Source organism: Bufo gargarizans, chromosome 1 (genome assembly GCF_014858855.1).
Source record: "Bufo gargarizans isolate SCDJY-AF-19 chromosome 1, ASM1485885v1, whole genome shotgun sequence".
NCBI lineage: Eukaryota > Metazoa > Chordata > Amphibia > Anura > Bufonidae > Bufo > Bufo gargarizans.
The window spans coordinates 298127655-298150402 of NC_058080.1; the positions used below are offsets into that span (position 1 = coordinate 298127655).

The 22748-nt window shown below is 41.3% G+C and overlaps 1 protein-coding gene across 3 annotated transcripts in view; it reads left to right on the forward strand.

The window, feature by feature from the left end:
- Positions 1-20827, forward strand: part of BMP2K (BMP2 inducible kinase) — a 220517-nt gene extending 199690 nt beyond the window's left edge. For 2 of the 3 annotated variants that reach the window (XM_044304924.1, XM_044304933.1), the window contains exons 15-16: positions 2216-2317; positions 16672-20827. In XM_044304924.1, the coding sequence (XP_044160859.1) occupies positions 2216-2317; positions 16672-18029 (1460 nt within the window). In that variant the 3' untranslated portion in view covers positions 18030-20827. The remainder of the gene's footprint in view (positions 1-2215; positions 2318-16671) is intronic. The other variant, XM_044304940.1, reaches the window with a different exon arrangement.
- Positions 20828-22748: the final 1921 nt, after the last annotated feature.

The window sequence follows — 22748 nt, forward strand, 5'->3', positions numbered from 1 at the left end:
CCAAAGTTATTACTTTACATTCCCCATATGTCTACTTCATGTTTGGATCATTTTGGAAATGATATTTTATATTTTGGGGATGTTACAAGGCTTAGAAGTATAGAAGCAAATCTTGAAATTTTTCAGAAATTTTCAAAAAACCCAATTTTTAGGGACCAGTTCAGGTCTGAAGTCACTTTGCAAGGCTTACAAAATAGAAACCCCATTCTAGAAACTACACCCCTCAAGGTATTCAAAACTGATTTTACAAACGTCGTTAACCCTTTAGGTGTTCCACAAGAGTTAATGGCAAATGGAGATAAAATTTCAGAATTTAGATTTTTTGGCAAATTTTCCATTTTAATAATTTTTTTCCAGTAACAAAGCATGGGTTAACAGTCAAACAAAATGCTATATTTATTGCCCCGATTCTGTCGTTTGCAGAAACACCCCATATGTGGCCGTAAACTACTGTACGGGCACACAGTAGGACATAGAGGGAAAGGTGCGCCATATGGTTTTTGGAAGGCAGATTTTGTTGGACTGGTTTATTTACACCATGTCCCAATTAAAAAAGCCCCCCTGTTGCACCCCTAGATTAGAAACTCCATAAAAGTGACCCCATCTAAGAAACTACACCCCTCAAGGTATTCAAAACTGATTTTACAAACTTTGTTAACCCTTTAGGTGTTCCACAAGAGTTATTAGCAAATGGAGATAAAATTTCAGAATTTAGATTTTTGGGCAAATCTTCCATTTTAATCTATTTTTTTCAGTAACAAAGCAAAGGTTAACATCCAAACAAAATGCTATATTCATTGCCCGATTCTGTGGTTTGCAGAAACACCCCATATGGGGCCGTAAACTACTGTACGGGCACACAGTAGGGCGTAGAGGGAAAGGTGTGCCGTGTGGTTTTTGGAAGGCAGATTTTGCTGGACTGGTTTATTTACACCATGTTCCATTTGAAGCCCCCCTGATGCACTCGTAGAGTAGAAACTCCATAAAAGTGACCCCATCTAAGAAATTACACCCCTCAAGGTATTCAAAACTGATTTTACTAACTTTGTTAACCCTTTAGGTGTTGCACAAGAGTTATTAGCAAATGGGGATGAAATTAGAAAATTTATATTTTTTGGCAAATTTTCAATTTTAATCCATTTTTTCCAGTAACAAAGCAAGGGTTAACAGCCAAACAAAATGCTGTATTTATTGCCCCGAATCTGTAGTTTGCAGAAACACCCAATATGTGGCCGTAAACTACTGTACGGGCACACAGTAGGGCATAGAGGGAAAGGTGCGCTGTATGGTTTTTGGAAGGCAGATTTTGCTGGACTGATTTATTTACACCATGACCCATTTGAAGCCCCCTTGATGCACCCCTAGAGTAGAAAGTGACCCCATTTTGGAAACTATGGGATAAGGTAGCAGTTTTGTTGGGACTATTTTTAGGGTACATATGATTTTTGGTTTATCTATATTACATTTTTGTGAGGCAAGGTTACAAGAAATAGAAATTCTGAAGATTTATCTGCATTTGCCAATAACTCTTGTGGAACACCTAAAGGGTTAACAACGTTTGTAAAATCAGTTTTGAATACCTTGACGGGGTGTAGTTTCTTAGATGGGGTATCTTTTATGGAGTTTTTACTCTAGGGGTGCATCAGGGGGACTTTCAAATGGGACATGGTGCCCAAAAAAAAAAAGACCATCAAAATCTGCCTTCCAGAAACCATACGGCGTTCCTTTCCTTCTGCGCCCTGCCGTTTGGTCATACAGCAGTTAACGACCACATATAGGGTGTTTCTGTAAACTGCAGAATCAGGGTAATAAATATTAAGTTTTGTTTGGCTGTTAACCCTTGCTTTGTTATTGCAAAAAAAAAAACTGATTAAATCATGTAATAATTACTCGACCAACAACCTAAACACCTTATTCACATAGTATATTTTTGATTACTTGGTTTCTGTAGCTAAATCTCTACTGGATACAAAAGTGGTAGACATAGGTTTCTCTTTTACACTTTCAGTCTCTTTAGGGTTCAATGCTCGCTTTAGAAAAAAAAAAAATACAAACCTACTTACGTTTTTTTTGGTTTTTTTTTTATAGCTGTTGCATCTTTTCATTTAAATACATATCTCCTTTTCAGTTTTCTTTCTTTTATGTATTTATGTTCCAGACATGCATGCATTCCTCCATTTTTATTTTTTGTTGTATTTTTCATTTATCTTTGCAGATAAACTTGAGGAGTGTAGGCCATTCTCAGTCACAATTCCTGCCTCACAAAGCAAACACTCTGAAGATGCATTTGGTTCTGTTCCATTTATTTCTGCTTCAGGCAAGTGCATCTGTTTTCTACAATGGCTGAATGCTTGTAACACATTTTATGAGTTTATTCCTAAGTAATTCTATAATATATTGCCTTCTCTGCTCTTATCTTATTCTTAAATTGAAGTCAAGAAAATCCTTTTTAACTGCTGACATCTATAATGGAATGTGTTGGGAGTATTTGGGAAGCTATAAAACCTAATATGGAGTGCTCTGATGATATACATTTACAATCTGCTGCTATTTTCTCCATAATAGACCCAATTCATGAGAATCTGTGGGCCCACAGTTTAAGGCTACACCCCACGACCGTATTTTCGGTCCGATCCATTTTTCTTGCGGATCACACATGGACCTATTCATTTCTATGCGGCCGCAGAAAATGTGAACAGCACAATGATGTAATTAGTGTGCTGTCCACATCCGTGCGGCCATGCTGCAAATTATGGAGCATGTCCTATAGGCATTTTTACAATGGAGCATGAGAAAGGTGCAGGATGTACACAGATCGCAAAATTTCCGAGGACTTTTTTAAGTGTCCAAAAATCTGTGGAAAGCAAATAACATATCAGTCCCAATATTTTTTATTTACGTCTTGCAGTAAAAACAGTAAACAGGGCATTTGCTTAAGGCTATAGATGCATTGTAAACAGTCTAGATCAGTTTTAATTTTATATTTTTTATGATACATTGTACTTGTGAACATTCTGGGGACAAATAATAAAAAAGAAAAAAAAATTATATATATATATATATATGTGTGCAAATGTAAAAATAAATCGGAGCTTCAGTATAAAACTAATTGGAGAACTATAGCAGTTATGGTCAACAATGAATCCCTTTTTAATTATCCCTTTATTGTAATTATGATATACTGACCCCCATTCCACCAACAGTTTATTATCTTGTGACAAACTGCATTTTTATAGGAAATAATACTTCTGCAAACCAATTTATTTTGTCATCTCCTACTACAGAAATTCACTGCATAATGCTTAAAACCCTCTGAACGAATAGTCGTCTTAATGATCTTGTGTATTTTATGCTTGACCTACATCAAAGATTTATATTACAAAATATAAACCTCAGAGGCATTTTTTAATTTTCAGTCTTTGTATGTCTTGAAAACAGCAGCATCAGTGCCACAAATCTCCAGCAATGTTGAGCAGATGCTTCTCTGCCATTCCTCAAAGAAATTGTGTAGATTTAGGTGAAATGTCTCGGTAATCCTTGAGCCTGACATGTGGCCAATTGCTGTGAAAAGATGGTATCAGTATGTTACCAATTGAGAGAAGACCTAAAGCTTGTTGCGCCCACCCCCCAGATGACGATGCAGCAGAAGGCATGTAATTACTGGTTGCAAGGCATTAATCAGGTTTAATCGGATGTTGGGAAAAAGAACATCAGAACATAACATTTCCTTGAAGATTGGGATGATCTTGTATGATTAAAGATGCTCCCCTGACTGTTGCTAGAGGAATGAGCAATTGTCCTTGAAAGGCTACAGGCGTGATTATAAGTGGAGAAATTTAAGCCCTCCGTTGTCAGCAGCTGTTGACTCAGAATTGTTTTCACTTATATTTCATAACATTTTTTTTCATTGATCGCTCAGTGAAGGTTGCACATATGAAAGCAAAGATGGCATTTGCTGCTTGAAGTAACTATAAATTGTGAAAAACAAGTCATTTATTAAATATAGGACAGATGATGCTTTACCGATATCTAACTCTAAGGAAATAATTTTTGTGATTAGTGAAAGTCAGAAGTGCAACTTCAAATTCAGTTTGCATGTGTGCAAAACTTGACAGTGTTTTTTTTGTGGCCTTCTCGCATCATTTTCATACATTCCAAGCCACACCACTGGAATATAGCTTCCACCTTACTGCACTAGATAGAAAAATACATGGATTCACTCTGGTGTTTTTCTACACCTAAAAAAACTAAAAGCCCTAGAAGCTACTTGAGTTTTTCAATACTGCATGTGGTTTCTAGTGGCAGTTTTTGTTCAGGCTTTTTTTTTTCTCTCTACATCAAAGCGGACGAAAATATGCCAAAAGCTTCAATATGCTGTATTTTTTTAAAAAAATGCCAGAGATGCAAAAAGTGGTACCTTGGAACCGAACTCGAATCCGGGAAATGTTTTTTTACAGTACAAATTAATTTATGAAGTTATTGCTCGAAGTCTCGCGAGACTTCGCGAAGCAATAACTTTGGCTCATCGGAGCCAGTACATTCTGATACTGTATGGAGCTCCTGCTCTGTACAATATTAGAACAATGCTTCATCTGAAGTCGATTCGCTCATCCCTAGTAATCATGACATGCACTGTATTCCTGCACGGTCATGTGAAGATGGTGTTTTAGGGTTAGGACTCCATGAGAATGTGTAGCTGAGGGGTCAGGGGCCTGGTTTATATAGGAGCAACCATTATACAGCGATTAGTCGTGTTTGAGTGGGGAGAGAGTTGAGGAAAAACAAGGATGAGATGGAAGAGAGCTCCCATGTAGGATGTAGAGCAGTGACATAGCTGGAATTACTGCATGCTTTAGGCCTGCGCCGTTTGCCCTATGTATAAAACAAGCCTGGAAATAAAACTGTGAGGCTGGTATCATACCTAGGCTTTGTTTCATGTCTTCAATGGGTTTTGGTGGGTCTTTTTGCTAATGTTTTGAGGCAAAAAGCACCACCTTCAGATGTTGCATGGAAATCTGTGGGAAATATTAAAGCCACAATAATGAAATATAGAAACGTCTCTGTAAAGCTGTTATGGTACTTATCGGCGCTGCGGCTCCACCGTGTGATGTGGGTGAAGTTCACTTAAATATCCCAGTTCGCGCTGCCAGAAAATGTCAAGTCCAATCAGGAATCGGTTCTCCAGGTCAAGAGTTCCTCACAATGCAACCACACAATCGGAATCCAGACGTAGGACGCTCTTTAAAACGCCCAAATCTTGGAAAGAAGTTAGGTGCACTTCACTATTGTGCACCTAACTTCTTTCCAGGATTTGGGCGTTTGAAAGAGCGTCCTACGTCTGGATTCTGATTGTGTGGTTGCATTGTGAGGAACTCTTGACCTGGAGAACCGATTCCTGATTGGACTTGACAATTTTTGGCAGCGCGAACACCTTTATTTTATTTTGGGAAACATTAAAGGCAGGACAAACAGGTGTTTTTACCTTTTGAGATGCGTTTTTGACACTCATTATCTAGTATTTTTCTCCCATTGTAGTTTTTTTTTTTTTTTTGTAGCTGTAAGAAAGCACACATTCAGATGTTTTTAATTGTGTTTTTTATACCAGTGTATTTTCCCCATGCTGCTCTACAAAGGGAGTGAAATTATACGGTGGCACGAAAAGGCAAGGCATACACAACACACACTATATGGGCAAACACACACAAAAACACATTATAAAACGCTGAGCAAGTCAGGCATTTTATGAGGCTTTTTGTCTGCAGCAGAAATCTGTCCTATAAATCTGTATTATCTTTGTAAATATCCAGCCTGAGGGCCTTGTTAGACTGCCCAATATTCAGGCAGAACGAGGGCTGATTGATAAAAACACATCCATCAGCACTCATTTGAATGAGCCTATTACACAGGCTGATGCAAAGTACAGTATATGGGGGAGGGATGATTACTATAACACTCATTCTCCCCCCATTGGTTCTTCTGATTATTGGCAGAACATTCCTGGTTGCACAGGGTCAGCGGCACGATTATATGATCTAATTATCAGGAATGAAGATTCACATGAACACTTGTTTCTCGTTTGGACTAACAATTCAAACATACCCAAATCTGTGATGGCTAACCTCCGGCACTCCAGCTGTGGTAAAACTACAACTCCCAAGAGGTACACTTGCCTGGCTGTTGTCAGAACTCCATAGAAATGAATGGAGCATGCTGGGAGTCGTCATAGTTTCACCACAGCTGGAGTGCTGGAGGTTAGCCATTATTGCCCTAAGTAATAAAAAGAAAGAAGATTGAAAACGCTTTTATAAAAAAAAATTGTGTAAAGGGGTTTTCTGGTTATAGTGATTTTTGAGCAAGTGCCCACAGCCTGGCCCCCTGAATCAGACTATTCACAGTTACCTGCTCCACGCCGCTCTGGTCCTACATGCCCCGCTCCAGTGGTTAAGTGGTGACGTGCTGCTTGTGGACACACTGCTGAAGCCAGTCATTGGCCGGAAGACAACAGTGCAAGGATTAGAAAATTGATTTAGTGGAGTTCCAAAGCGGCATGGAGCAGTTAAGTATGAATCTTCTGTTACAGGGGGCAGGATGCGGGTACTTACAAAAAATCTTAATTACAAGAACACCCCCTTAAAGGGATTGTCCAGGTTCAGAGCTGAACCCGGACATACCTCCATTTTCACCCCGGCAGCCCCCCTGACTTGAGCATCGGAGCAGTTCATGCTCCGATGCTCTCCTTTGCCCTGTGCTAAATCGCGCTGGCCAAAGGCATTTTTTGGAGATCCGGTGACGTACCTGGGCACTCCATGGGGCTGCCAGGAAGCCCAGTGATGTCAGTAAAACGGCTAGGGCAGCGCTAAAGCCCGCCCATCAGAGCCAGTGACGTCACCGAACACACTGCCGGGCGGAAGTTTCAGCCCGGCAGTGTGTTATTGAAAACAAAAGAGACCTTGCCCTGCGCGATCTAGCGCAGGGCAAGGGAGCGCATCGGAGCTTGAGATGCTCTGATGCTAGCCTCAGGGAGGCTGCCTGGGTGAAAATAATGGTATGTCCGGGTTCAGCTCTGAACCCGGACAACCCCTTTAAACGAGAATAGAGAATACAGCTCCATACACTTTGTAGTGGCTGTTCAAAAGGAACTGCAGCTGATACTCCTATTCTAGTGAATGGCAGCTGAGCTGCAGTACCTGAGAATGACCACTACACAAAGTATGGAGCTGTGGTTTACTCCCAGAATCTGTGGATACTGCTAATAGCTGGTCGGCGGTGATGCTGAATGTCAGGCCCCTCCACAATCCTAGGCCTCATGCACACGACCGTTGTGTGCATCCGTGTCCGTTGTTCCGTGATTTTCTGCGGACCCATTTGTCATTCACCGTCATGCACCGTTTGTCATTCGCGTCCGTGATCCGTGTTTCCTGTCCGTCAAAAAAATAAGACCTGTCCTATTTTTTTGACGGACAATGGTTCACGGACCCATTCAAGTCAATGGGTCAGTGAAAAAACACGGAGGCACACAAGATTGCCATCCGCGTCCGTGATCCGTAGGCTACTTTAGCACAGACGGATCCGCAGATCCGTCTGCATACAGCTTTTTCAGAGCTGAGTTTTCACATTGTGAAAACTCAGATCCGACAGTATATTCTAACACAGAGGCGTTCCCATAGTGATGGGGACGCTTCAAGTTAGAATATACTAAGAACTGTGTACATAACTGCTGCCTGGCAGCATCCGATCTCTTACAGGGGGCTGTGATCCGCACAACTAACCCCTCAGGTGCCGCACCTGAGGGGTTAATTGTGCGTATCATAGCCCCCTGTAAGAGATCAGGTGCTGCCAGGCAGCAGGGGGGCAGACCCCCCTCCCTTCCCAGTTTTAAATTCATTGGTGGCCAGTGTGGCCCCCCCTCTCTCCCTCCCCTGTATTAAATTCATTGGTGGCCAGTGCGGGCCCCCCCCAATCATTGGTGGCAGCGGAGAGTTCCGCTCGGAGTCCCAGTTTAATCGCTGGGGCTCCGATCAGTAACCATGGCAACCAGGATGCTACTGCAGTCCTGGCTGCCATGGTTACTTAGCAATTTTAGAAGCATTATACTTACCTGCGCTGTCTGTGACCGGCCGGGCGCTCCTCCTACTGGTAAGTGACAGGTCTGTGCTATAAGCACTGGCCACCAATGAATTTAATACAGGGAAGGGAGGGAGGGAGGGGGGGGGGGGGCGGACTGGCCACCAATGAATTTAATACAGGGGAGGGAGGGGGGGGGCCGCACTGGCCACCAATGAATTTAAAACTGGGGAGGGAGGGGGGGGGTCCTGATCTCTTAGAGGGGGCTATGATACGCACAATTAACCCCTCAGGTGCGGCACCTGAGGGGTTAGTTGTGCGGATCACAGCCCCCTGTAAGAGATCGGATGCTGCCAGGCAGCAGGGGGCAGTTATGTACACAGTTCTTAGTATATTCTAACTTGAAGCGTCCCCATCACTATGGGAACGCCTCTGTGTTAGAATATACTGTCGGATCTGAGTTTTCACGATGTAACTCAATTCCGTTGGTATATTCTAACATAGAGGCGTTCCCATGGTGATGGGGACGCTTCAAGTTAAAATATACCATCGGATTGGAGAAAACTCCGATAGGGACTCCTGACTTTACATTGAAAGACAATGGGGGACGGATCCGTTTGCAATTGCACCATATTGTGTCAACGTCAAACGGATCTGTCCCCATTGACTTGCATTGTAAGTCAGGACTGATCCGTTTGGCTCCGCGCGGCCAGGCGGACACCAAAACGACTTTTTTAAAAAAATCCTTCATGTCTGGTGATCCTCCAAAAATCGCGGAAGACACACGGAAGAAAAAACGGACACGGAACCCCGTTTTGCGGACAGTGAAAAAATACTGTTGTGTGCATGAGGCCTTACATTGATTATCTATCCGGTTAGTCCTGGAAAACCCTTTTAAGTATATACAAAACCTATAGTAATCGTTTAACCCATTAGTGACATCTGCTATATATGGAGCTAAGAGACACCATAGCTAACTGGTAAATGCGGTATTATACAGCAGACACCTGCTGGCAGTGGACATTTAACCCCTCAGATGCTATGATCCATTCCGACAAAGGCATCTGAGAAGTCATTTATTGGAATCGGGTTGCTGCTAGTGACCGAACGCCCCCTACAATGAGATTCCAAGAGCTGTTTGGTTGCTGTGGCAGCTAGGAAACTTCTGAAGGCTTCTAGGCTTGCCATAGAAAAGCTTCTTTAAGCCCTGCAGTCTATGGTATAAACAGTCTAATTATCGCATGTTCAAGACTGCACACAACCTGTGGACACGAGTAGCGCTGTTATTGGAAGAAAGCAGCCATGCTTTTCTAGTCCTGTACAACCCCTTTAAATGGTACCAATAGATACTGCAACTTATCATGCATAAAGCAAGTCCTTATAGATCTACGTGAACGGAAGAATAAAAAAGTTATTGCTCTTGGAAGCCAGGGAGAAAATTAAAAAGAAAATTGGCTGGATAAGGCTACTTTCACACTAGCGTTTTTGCTGAATCCGGCAGCGTTCAGCAAAAACACTTCTGTTACTGATAATACAACCATCTGGATCTGTTATGAACGGATCCGGTTGTATTATCTTTAACATAGCCAAGACGGATCCATCATGAACTCCATTGAAAGTCAATGGGGGACGGATCAATTTTCTATTGTCAGAGAAAACGGGTCCGTCACCATTGACTTGCATTGTGGGTCATGACGGATCAGTTTTGCTCCGCATCTCAGGACGGAAAGTATGAGAATGGTATGGAATGCATTTTGGAGGTTTTGAATGGGGACAAAACGAAAGCGTTTTTTTTTTTTTCCTGGTAATGACTGATCTCAATATTGGAAAATTTTAATGCTAATGCGAAAGTAGCCTAAGAGGTTAAATAATATAAACATTACGCCACGAAAAGCCCATATAACAAAACAACAAAACTTTGCCCTAATAATCCAAACTGAAACAGTTAACATTACCCTTAGATGTAAAAGGACTGACAGTCGCTGGTATAGTAAGTCAATCTGTGTTCATTTATCTTCATTTTCACATGGCAATTATTGGGAGGGGTTTGAAAGGATGGTTGTTTTTGGTGTGGTTTGGGTACGGAAACAGAAATTTGTTTGGATCTTCTGCCTGTTTAAAAGCACCCGTGTGCAGGTAGCCTTAAAGATATGATCAATGGGGCATGTTTTATGACTGTTCATTGGATAATCAACTGCCCATATAAAAGGGCCTTTATACAATTTAATAAGAAATGTCAAGTCTTTCATATCAAAGTCAGGCGTGAAAGCAAGAAAACAACTAATGTTTTCTTTTCTCTGTTACCTAACATTTATACTAAAGTATGTAATCCAAATTTTGAAAAGATATACTTTTAATTTGACAAGGATGGTACTGAGAATCAAAACGTAAATATTTTGATGTACGTTTGGAATTAACACAGAGAGATTTGAGCTTGGACTCAGACCAAATGTACAGCTTGATGTTCGTGTCCTTCAGGGAAATTTAAAGTAAGCAGGTTAATTCTGGTATAAATGCTGAAAATCGCATGTGCAGATAGTACTAACATAGTACATAACATAGTACATAAGGCCGAAAAAAGACATTTGTCCATCCGGTTCGGCCTGTCATCCTACAAGTTGATCCAGAGGAAGGCAAAAAAAAACTGTGAGGTAGAAGCAAATTTTCCTCACTTTAGGGGAATAAAAATTCCTTCCCGACTCCAATCAGGCAATCAGAATAAATCCCTGGATCAACGACCCCTCTCTAGTAGCTATAGCCTGTAATATTATTACACTCCAGAATTACGTCCAGGCCCCTCTTGAATTCCTTTATTGTACTCACCATCACCACCTCCTCAGGCAGAGAGTTCCATAGTCTCACTGCTCTTACTGTAAAGAATCCTCTTCTATGTTTGTGTACAAACCTTCTTTCCTCCAGACGCAGAGGATGTCCCCTCGTCACAATCACAGTCCTGGGGATAAATAGATGATAGTAGAGATCTCTGTACTGACCCCTGATATATTTATACATAGTAATTACATCTCCCCTCAGTAGTCTTTTTTCTAAAGTGAATAACCCTAATTTTGATAATCTTTCAGGGTACTGTAGTTGCCCCATTCCAGTTATTACTTTAGTTGCCCTCCTCTGGACCCTCTCCAGCTCTGCTATGTCTGCCGTGTTCACAGGAGCCCAGAACTGTACACAGTACTCCATGTGTGGTCTGACTAATGATTTGTAAAGTGGTAGGACTATGTTCTCATCACGGGCATCTATGCCCCTTTTGATGCAACCCATTATCTTATTGGCCTTGGCAGCAGCTGCCTGACACTGTTTTTTGCAGCTTAGTTTGCTGTTTATTAAAATTCCTAGATCCTTTTCCATGTCAGTGTTACCGAGTGTTTTACCATTTAGTATGTACAGGTGACTTGCATTATTCCTTCCCATGTGCATAACTTTACATTTGTTAGTGTTAAACCTCATCTGCCACTTATCTGCCCAAGCCTCCAATCTATCCAGATCGCTCTGTAGTAGTATACTGTCCTCTTCAGTGTTAATTACTTTACACAGTTTAGTGTCATCTGCGAAAATTGATATTTTACTATGCAAGCCTTCTACAAAATCATTAATAAATATATTGAAGAGAATAGGGCCCAATACTGACCCCTGATGTACCCCACTAGTGACAGTGACCCAATCTGAGTATTTACCATTAATAACCAGAATGAGGCTAATAATTTCATAGTAAAAGATATATATACTAAAAAAGCAATCACAAGACTGCAACCATTCCTGCATTTCTGCAAAATAAACACTGACATCATAAGCTGTAGTAAGGGTTTAAAAAGATCCCAAAAATAAATGAACCCCTTCCAAACTGGCCAGTTTGGTGCGTTTAAAGGGCACCTGTCAGCAGATTTGTACCTATGAAACTGGCTGACCTGTTACATGTGTGCTTGGCAGCTGAAGGCATCTGTGTTGGTCTCATGTTCATATGTGTCTGCATTTCTGAGAAAAACTAATATATAGTATTAATATATGAAAATGAGCCACTAGCAGCAATGGGGGTAGATGCTCTACTCTCTCTGCAACTGCTGTGCCCTCTGCTCTTTGACTTTAGGAGAAGTCAGGCCAGGTGTGATCACATTTACACTGCCTGGCACTGTCAATCAAAGTGCAGGTGGGGGGGCTGCAGATGCAGAGAGAACTGAGCCTCTAGGAGTACCAGCACCGCCCCCATTGCACCTAGACACTTATTTGCATATATTAAAACATCACAATGAACAAAAAACTGCTATTCTGGATTGTTTTTCTATTGCTATTTTCGTTTTCCTCACCCTATTCTGCCTGCTACCTTTTCTATCCTTTCCATCCATCAGCAGAGCTGTGAGTGCTTGTTTTTAGTAGAGAAACCTGTAGGTTTAATCTGTACCATTTTAAGGTGCATATGACTTTTGGATCACTTTTTATATTGTTTTTGTTTTTTTGGGAAGGATTAACAATTTGCATGTTTAAAAAAATATATATAATCTTAAAAAAAAAAAATTGTCTTGCATTATTGTAAAAGCCATAACTTTTTATTTTTCAACTGATGGAGTTCCGTGAGGGCTTTTTAAAAAATTTTTTTTACAGAACAACCTATAGTTTTATTGGTATATGCAACTTTTTGATTTCTTTTTATTCTTTTTTTTTGCGAGGCAGGATGAACAAAAAAGAGCAATATTGGATTTTTCCACAGTTCACCTTGTGGGTTAGTCCCTTAAGGATGCGGCCTTGTTTGGTTTTCCAGGATTAATTAACTACTAACTTAAGGCCCCTAAACTACCTACTGAAAGATTCATACTTACTAGCTTCCTGCCGCCCCTGCATACTGGCTCCTGTTCCTCCATCTTCTGATCCCTGGCTTGTTTTCTTCCTGCCAAGGAATGGACATAGTCAACTGCACTGCTGCGACCAATGACTGGCTTCAGCAGTGAGATGGGTTAAAATGTGGATTCTGAGATCATCATTCCTAGCAGTGAGAGCTGGGTGCCAGCTGTATAATACAGCTGGCACCCAAAAGCAATGGAGTGGGCCTAGCTACTGAGTTAGCACCACTACCATGTCATACTGTATACTAATGGTCGTTATGGATGTGGTACCAGATTTGTACAAGTTTTTTTTCTATAAGGCCTAGCAGACTACTGTACTAGGCCGACCCAGAGCCCATTGTTGGACCCGACTGCCATACTAACCATATGCACCCCATGATCGCGTCTTGTGGAGGCCAATGGAGTGACAGAGGGAGCTACCTCCCTATTTACAACTGCTTAGATACCACGGTCACTACTGATTGATTGGAGAAAGCTTTGATCCCGCCCATTTCAGTGGAATACCAACCAGCTGTATATTACAGACAGGTGACACCACCAGTGGCACAGGTTGTGCCCAATCCATCTCTGTACGTTCTTTTGCATTAAATTACTTAAAGAGGACCTTTCATCAGGCTAGCTGTAGTCAAATTTTTATCCTACCTTATAGGGCGGCCCCCACTGATGCTCACGAGAACATGAGCTCATTCTCCCTGGCTAAAAGCGGGGAGCTCTGATTGGATGCGCTCACAGCCAGGGAGAAGATAACCACTCCCAGGGAAAATACAAGTCTCTGCCTTAGTATAACCGAACGAACTCTTTAGGGGGAAAAAAAAAAAAAAAGTGCCATCGCATCAGTGGGGGCTGCCAGTATAAGGTAGGATAATAATTAGACTAGAGCTAGCTTGATGAAAGATCCTCTTTAAACTAACGATTTACACTTTACAGTACGGCATTTTGCACATAGATTTTACCACCAGAGACTTAAAGAGGACCTTTCACTCGTATACAAACTAAAAACTAACTCTATCTGTGGGCAGAGCGGCGCCCAGGGGTCCCCCTGCACTTACTAGTATGCCTGGGCGCCGCTCCGTTCGCCCGGTATAGGCTCCCGGGTCTCAGCTCAGTCTGTTGTATTGGACTGATTTTTTGTAGGAGGCGTTTCCCTTGCTGCAGTGCTGGCCAAACGCAGCACACAGCTTATAGCCAGTCTATGAGCTGTGTGCTGCGATTGGCCAGTGCTGCAGCAAGGGACACGCCTCCTACAAAAAATCAGTCCAGTACAATAGACGGAGCTGAGATACCGGAGCCTATACCGGGCGGACGGAGCGGCGCCCAGGCATACTAGTAAGGGCAGGGGGACCCCTGGGCGCCGCTCTGCCCACAGATAGGCCTCTTTCACACGGGCGTCAGTTTTTTTGCCCGGATAAGAGCCGGGTGCGTTGCAGGAAAATGCAAGATTTTCCCGCGCGAGTGCAAAACATTGTCATGCGTTGCACTCGCGTGAGAAAAATCGCGCATGTTTGGTACCCAAACCCGAACTTCTTCATAGAAGTTCGGGCTGGGGATTGATGTTCTGAAGATTGTATTATTTTCCCTTATAACATGGTTATAAGGGAAAATAATAGCATTCTGAATACAGAATGCATAGTAAAATAGCGCTGGAGGGGTTAAAAAAAATAAAAAAAATTTAACTCACCTTAGTCCACTTGATCGCGAAGCTGGCATCTCCTTGTGTCTCCTCTGCGCTGAGCGGCTGAACAGGACCTGGGGTGAGCTGCTCCATTAAATACAGGTTAAGGACCTTCGATGACGTCACTCCGGTCATCACATGGTACGTCACATGATCTTTTACCATGGTTATTCACCATGGTAAAAGACCATGTGATGACCGGAGTGACGTCATCGAAGGTCCTTAACCGATATTTAATGGAGCAGCTCACCCCAGGTCCTGTTCAGCCGCTCAGCGCAGAGGAGACACAAGGAGATGCCAGCTTCGCGATCAAGTGGACTAAGGTGAGTTAAATTTATTTTATTTTAACCCCTCCAGCGCTATTTTACTATGCATTCTGTATTCAGAATGCTATTATTTTCCCTTATAACCATGTTATAAGGGAAAATAATACAATCTTCAGAACATCAATCCCAAGCCCGAACTTCTATGAAGAAGTTCGGGTTTGGGTACCAAACATGCGCGATTTTTCTCACGCGAGTGCAACGCATGACAATGTTTTGCACTCGCGCGGGAAAATCGTGCATTTTCCTGCAACGCACCCGGCTCTATTATTTTTTTAACCCCTCTAGCGCTGGTTTACTATGCATTCTGTATTCAGAATGCTATTATTTTCCCTTATAACCATGTTATAAGGGAAAATAATAATGATCGGGTCTCCATCCCGATCGTCTCCTAGCAACCGTGCGTGCAAATCGCACGGCATCCGTACTTGCTTGCAGATGCCATCCGATTTTCACACACCCCATTCACTTCTATGGGGCCTGCGTCACGTCAAAATCTGATAATATAGAGCATGCTGCGATTTCAACTGAACGCACAAGTGATGCGTTAAAAACAACGCTCATGTGCACAGCCCCATAGAAATGAATGGGTCAGGATTTAGTGCGGGTGCCATACGTTCGCCGCACGGATCGCACCCGCATGGAAAACTCGCCCGTGTGAAAGGGGCCATAGAGTTAGTTTTTAGTTTGTATACGAGTGAAAGGTCCTCTTTAAGGCTAGGTAGAAACTTTACAACTATTTTATTTTATTATCCTAATACATCTAAAATGAAAATGTAACAACTTTGGAGTCAGTCCTTTTGTTTTATGCCTATGGCTTCTATGCAGACCTGGGCATACACCACAATTAGTCTATGAACATTCCCTTTGTATCCCCTTCTATCTAACCCCTACTTTGTGCCTACCTAACAATTGTATGTTAGTGGAATGATTATAACTGCAGTATCAGACTATAAACGGTAGTCTGTTATCATAGAGATGCATAAATCTGCAAAGGAGCTATAGAAAAAAACGATAGGAGTGTAAGTGTAATCAAGACCTACTGCACAGTTGCTTATTGAAATTTTTTCGGGTGCATTAGAGCAATAAAAAAAAAATATGATTTCAGATTTTCACATTGAAAAGATCGGGCATGTTCAAATCCAGCAACCTGATCCTTTTCTTCCCCAACAGCTCCTTTCAGGGCAAAGTCAGTATGTCACCATACCCATTGGATGATTAGCTGGTTCAGCCAAAGCCCATTGGCTGACATGCGGTACATCTAATATGTAAACAACTTTTGAATGTGTAGTAATGCTCTCTCCTCCTGAGAATCTTCTGATCTCTTACAACTCATTTAATCTATGGTGGAACCTGACACCAAATATTTAATCACCCTGCAGCACCATCGCTGAAGAAATGAAACTGAAATCAAGGGAACCAGCTAGGTCCTCCAGAGATAGCAAGGGACACTCTTTGTAGCAGCTTTCTGCCCCCTATGTTTGCTCGGTTTTGTAAACCAGACACCCAGTTTAAGTAGCTAAGTACTGTGTACAAGATCACTGACCCAAAGCTGTTGCCCAGACAGCTGCTACAACTTATTACGGTATATACCCATAGAAGAAATCATTTTACCTATTCTAAAATATCTTTAAAAAGTACAGTCATTTTATATGTTTACAGTCTACAAAACAAACTACATGTAATAAATACTGTACTAAAACTCCATATTATTTGGGTGCTTAGCAATATCATTTCTAAATTATTTTAATTTCATTTACAGGTTCACTTGGACAAATATCTGACACTCTATTAGATGTGGAAGATGTTTCAAAAGTATCAACCAAAGTTGAAAAACAAAATGTCTCCCTGAAAGGGCAAAAGCAACAGCAAAATGTCCAAAATAAGTCTTCACAAAAGGCCTCAAGGGAGTGTGCAGACTCTGAAAGTGACTTTGAGTCAGACCCTCCTTCACCCAAGAGCAGTGAAGATGATGATCCAGAAGATGAAGATACTTTACATGGAGACCAAGGCATCTTCCATGAAGACAATGACACTGAGCCAGAGATCACTGGACAAAGGCCTCTGTTAATGGATTCAGAAGAGGAGGAGGAAGAAAAGCACAGTTCAGATTCAGATAATGACCGCACAAAAACAAAAAATTCCAATGTGAAGCTAAGTAGACCAGTAGGTGCCACTGAGAGTTCTAGGGAAAATACCACTAATCCACAGCTTGATGCATTTGGTGCTATACCATTTTATTATCTAAATACACAAAAAGTTACAGAAGAACAATGTATAAAGGAAGCACAACCAATTAGGATGGATGAAAAAGGAAAATACGAATTTGATGTATTTTCTCAAGCACCATTCAGTCGAAAATTAGACATGCAAGATGGTCAGGTCACGTCTCCAGTTTCTCCAGGTAATGTTGATGTCTTTGGCTGCTCACCCTTTTACCCTCATTCAGTGCAGGAAGAAAAGATTTGTAGTGGAGAGGACATTTTTGGTTTGGTGCCATTTGAAGAAATAGCTGGAAACCATACCCAGCAAAAGGTAAAGCAACAACGCAATCTGCAGAAAATATCATCTTGTCAGAGACGCACAAAACAGGAACCAGCAAACAACAATGGAAAGCGTCACCATGGCACTCCATCAAGCACAAAAAAGACAGCCAAGCCCAGTTACCGCACTCCTGAAAAAGTCCGCCGTCACAGAAAAGGGGGAAGACGTGACTCACAGAGCAGCAACGAATTTCTTACTATTTCTGACTCAAAGGAAAACATTAGCATTTCTCTTAATGATGTTAAAGATCGCAACAATATTTTACAAGCAGATGAAAGTATGGTGGACCCTTTCAGTGCCAAACCGTTCCATCCTCAAGATTTGAGGCAACCTCAACATCACGGTCTTGGAGATAACCGTGGAGATCATCACCCAGCAGCAGCCAGCAGGCCAAGGCAGAGTTCACTGCATGGAGCTTACCTCAGCAGTGATAATGCCAAAATTGATGACTTTGGTGCCGTGCCTTTCACTGAACTAGTGTTACAAAGTGTAACACAACAACAAAGCCAGCAGCCTCCATCACAACCATTAGATTTAGATCCATTTGGTGCAGCCCCTTTTCCTTCAAAGCAGTAATTACAATTTTTATTTAGACTATTGGATTGTTATATTCTACTTTTAATACTAAACTATACAGCTCTCTTAGATAACACAAAGCATTATCTTTAGCACATTTTTAACACCTAGACAATGTCTGGGAGCATATTTATATTTTTTATTGTTATTTTAAATACTATGGCGAAATTATAATAGCTTTAATATATGTCTCACACATTCCTTCTTGAAACTTGCACTTCTGGAGTAGTGTAAATGTTCCTATTAGCTGGTATAACATGCAAATGTGTCCTTCCTTACCTTGGCTCTTGGTTTCAGATATCCTGGAATGCGTGGTGTGAAATGATCAGCGTTAAAAAAAATAAAAATAAAAAAATCTTTGTATTACTGTGTTGGGTGTTGTAACACAAAAGTTTTATTTTTTCAAAGTTGGTCGTCTCGCAAAAGCCAAGGTTAGGAAGGACACATCTGTACAGATCTGTGGACTGTGAAACCACATGCAGAGGTGTATGACCCTTCTACAGTGATGGCAGTTTCACCACTTTTTTTACACTGTTAATTTACAGTAGCCTCTGGTTAATGTTATTCACTAGCAAGTGTGTAACATCCTGATAGATTATGTAAATTCAGTTTTGCTTTTGTTTTCTATTAGAATTAAAATCCATCAAAGGGGTTCTTCAGGATTAGAAAAAAAGACTAGGATGACCTACATTACCAGATCAGCCCATTGACAATAGTGGTGATGTTTCTGGAATCCCAGAGAGAACCCTTTATTAGATAATTCAAGAGAAGTTAAAATGTGCTACTTAAGAGGGAAAACTCTTTTATCTAAGGCAGTATTTCTCAACTCCGATCCTCGGGACCCACGTACCAGTCATGTTTTCAGGATCTCCTTAGTATTGAGCAGGTGCTATAATTAGTTTCCATGCATCAGGACTTACCACAGGTATTCATTCTGTGGGATATTCACAAATCCTGACCGGTAGGTGGGTCTCCAGAACCGGAGTTGAGAAACCCTGATCTAAGGAAATTGAATGTGGTAGACGTCACAAAACATTGCTTAAGCCATCCGTGCTGAGTACGTGGAATATAGACTTTAAAGCAAAGCTCAGTGGAGGACCACTGTTTGTGCCATATGTCAGGGACCTACTATATGTCATTAATTGTTTACATGTATGTAAACACATGGGGGCTTTAAAACATGAATATTGCCAAATTGGAACTGATGCTTTATATAAGTATTCTACATTTGTATATTATCCACTGAGGAACAGGAACTGTGTGTAGTTTTCTTTTACTACAAATTGCGACTTTTAAGTCAAGAAATTACTGGCTGGAGAACCACTGAGGCCGGTTTCTTTGGTTTAAGTGTAATGTCTATATCAAATGATTGTAATATATGTTCTAGTCAATATCCAGGGTACCATGATTGCAGTGTTTACTTCCGATACCTGAAAAATGTGACACACATCTGAGTGTAATGCTAACGATGCAGGATTCTTTCTGTGGAATTTGGTCTTTTGTAAATCACATCCTGCAAATAGATTTTTTTATGCTTAGATGTTAGAATTTACATGCTTTACATAGATGACACAAGACTGTATCATAAACAGTAATCTTACCAATATTTCTGTAACAATGAGACAAGCATGTTAGGCCTAGTTCACACTTCAGTAATTTGGTCAGTTGTGAGCCAAAACAAGGTGCGATCTAAACACAGAACAGGAACAAATCTTTTCATTTATACCTTATCAATGTGTAGCCTCCATTTCTAGTTTTGCCTCACAGTCACTGATGAAAATCACTGACCAAATAACTGCAGGATGAACTAGGCCTTACGTCTTCACAAGTTACAAAATCAGTCATAGTCTCATTGCCCCTCTTGACCTGCCATTCACAGAGTAATACGTTTATTTGAAACATACATCGATTGTGCCTACCTGATTTCAGAAAAAAGTGCTATTATCATTAGAATAAAAGAGCCTAGCCAAAACAATTAAACATACCCACAATGTGATTATCCATGATCTTGCCCAGTAAATCTCAAAAAGTGGTGTTTATGATTGATTTATTCACACAAATGTATTAGAAAGGTCTAAGAGCAAAATCTGCAAGATGCTATGTTCTCACCGCTGACGTAAATGGAGCCTATGAAAAATATTCAAAAACACCATTTGGTCATGAGGGCCAAACAATGGTTTCGGACATACAATGCAGTCAGAAATGTATTTTAAAGGGGTTGTCGCATGACGACTGTCCATTTGTCTTAGGCTAGGCACACATCACCTTTTAATATGTTTGTGTGAATACTGCCTATTTATGACAGATTGCAACGCTCAACCACCATTTCCAATGTTGATAGAGTTCATGGAGCATACAACTAAAATACGATGTTTCCTGTACTGTGTGGGAATCTATAATCTGTATCTTTGGGGCACTAGCATCATTTCATTTTCAATTCTCTAGACTCTGTTTGTATTTTTGTTTTTATATCAGATATCAATTTATGTGAAACGTTTAATATTGGGCAGCAAACATTAAGAAATATGCATTCTACATTCCAGGAGTCTTATAACAAATTATGGACCAACCAGGTTTTTCTAGATTCCAGAGAAACTAAAGAAAGCAGCATTGCAGACCAGTCAATGTTCATTTTTAGGTGTTCTAAATATACATTTTTGCAAAGGGAAATAGCAATAAGGCACTCGGACTTTGTTTTTACGGTTCAATGTGTTTCATTGGATGATACTAGGTATATGACATGCAGAAGATTGTACGTTGTACCCTGCTATTTTTTAAATAAAATAGTTCTGAAAAGATCTGGGATTATTTTTGAATTTCACAAACTGAAAACTATGTTTAACATAAAAGAAATTCATATTAGGGATATTCTGTGTAAAATGTATCATATGTTTGCACATTCTGTCGGGATATTTGAGGGCAATCTTGTGTACCCAAACCTGCCCCCCCCCCATTCCATATTTTAGAAAACTGCTAATTTTAGTCACAGAAGAATAGTGTCTGGAAATATACAATTCCCAGCACTGGATGTGAAGAGAGGAAGCTGGCTGCTTTATTTGTGGAAAGATCAATGCATTTTTTATTTTTTTTAGAAATACAGTGTACATAATGGTCTTGCTACAATGAAAGTCAAGTGAGTCAATAACTATACCATAAATACTTTTTATTACACAGTAACCACAAAGCTTTAGAAATACATTTAAATAATAATTTGTAAAATATGAAACACTTAGAAATTTTGCACAGTGACAAAAGGCAGTGCTTTCTACAATAGGGTGAATAAATTAGCAGACAAATATCAGGTTTAGTTAGGGGTAAAAATTACATTTCAAAGACACTTCAAAAGACTTGAGACTGGAGCGGAGGTTCACCTTCCAACAGGACAACGACCCTAAACATACAGCAAGAGCTGCAATGGAACGGTTTAGATCAGGCATGCTCAACCTGTGGCCCTCCAGTTGGAAAACTACAACTCCCAGCATGCCCGAACAGCCTACAGCAGGGAATTGTGGGAGTTGTAGTTATACAACAGCGGAAGGGCCACAGGTTGAGCATGCCTGGTTTAGATCAAAGCATATTCATGTGTTAGAATGGCCCAGTCAAAGTCCAGACCTACCGTATTTTTCGCCCTATAAGACGAACTCCAACCCCCCCCCCCCCAAAAAGTGGGGGGAAAATAGCAGTGCGTCTTATGGGGCGAATGCTGCATTTTGCAAAATTTTCTATGATACACCCGCCGCGATGCCGAGCGGCGGGTGTATCAGCTGAGAGGGAGGAGGGGCTGGGGGCCGGCATCTGCTTTTATAATGACAGCCGGGCCCGTGCAGAGACTGTATTCTACTACATGGGCCCCGCTCACTGTATATAATCGTATCTGTAATAGTTAATTGTTATGTATATAATCGGGTAATCAGCGCCTGTATACTTACAACTATAAGCGCTCGTTAGCAGAGAGGAGGAAGGAGGCAGGCCGGGAGGATGGGTGCTGGCAGCGTGAGTCACTACGGCACGCGCCTGCGCCACCCACTTTATGAATGAAGCAGGCAGCGTCGGCACATTACGTAGTGACTCACGCTGCCAGCGCCCGTCCTGCCTCCTCCCTGCTACCTAGCGCTTGTAGTTGTAGGTATACAGGCGCTGATTACCCGATTATATACATAACAATTAACTATTAGATACGATTATATACAGTGAGCGGGGCCCGTGTAGTAGAATACAGTCACTGCACGGGCCCCGCTGTCATTATAAAAGCAGATGCTTTCACACTACAGGGACACTGTTATGGAGGGGATCTGTGGATGACACATAGCATAAGATGCTATATATGTGCCATCCAGAGACCCCAATAAGAGCCACCCACAGATCCCCCATAACAGTGCGCCATCCACAGACCACAATTAGTTCAAAAGCACACCTTTTGGTTCAAAATATTTTTTTCTTATTTTCCTCCTCAAAAACGTAGATGCGTCTTATGGGCCGGTGCGTCTTATAGGGTGAAAAATACGGTAAATCCCATTGAGAATCTGTCACAACATGCTCTTCAACCAATCTGACTGAGCTTGAGATATTTTCCGAAGAAGAATGGGCAAAAATTTCAGCCTCTAGATGTGCAAAGATGATAGAGACGTACCCCAAAAGACTTGCAGTGAAAGGTTGTCCTACAAAGTATTGACTCATGGGGGCTGAATACAAATGCACCCCACACTTTCCAGATTTATA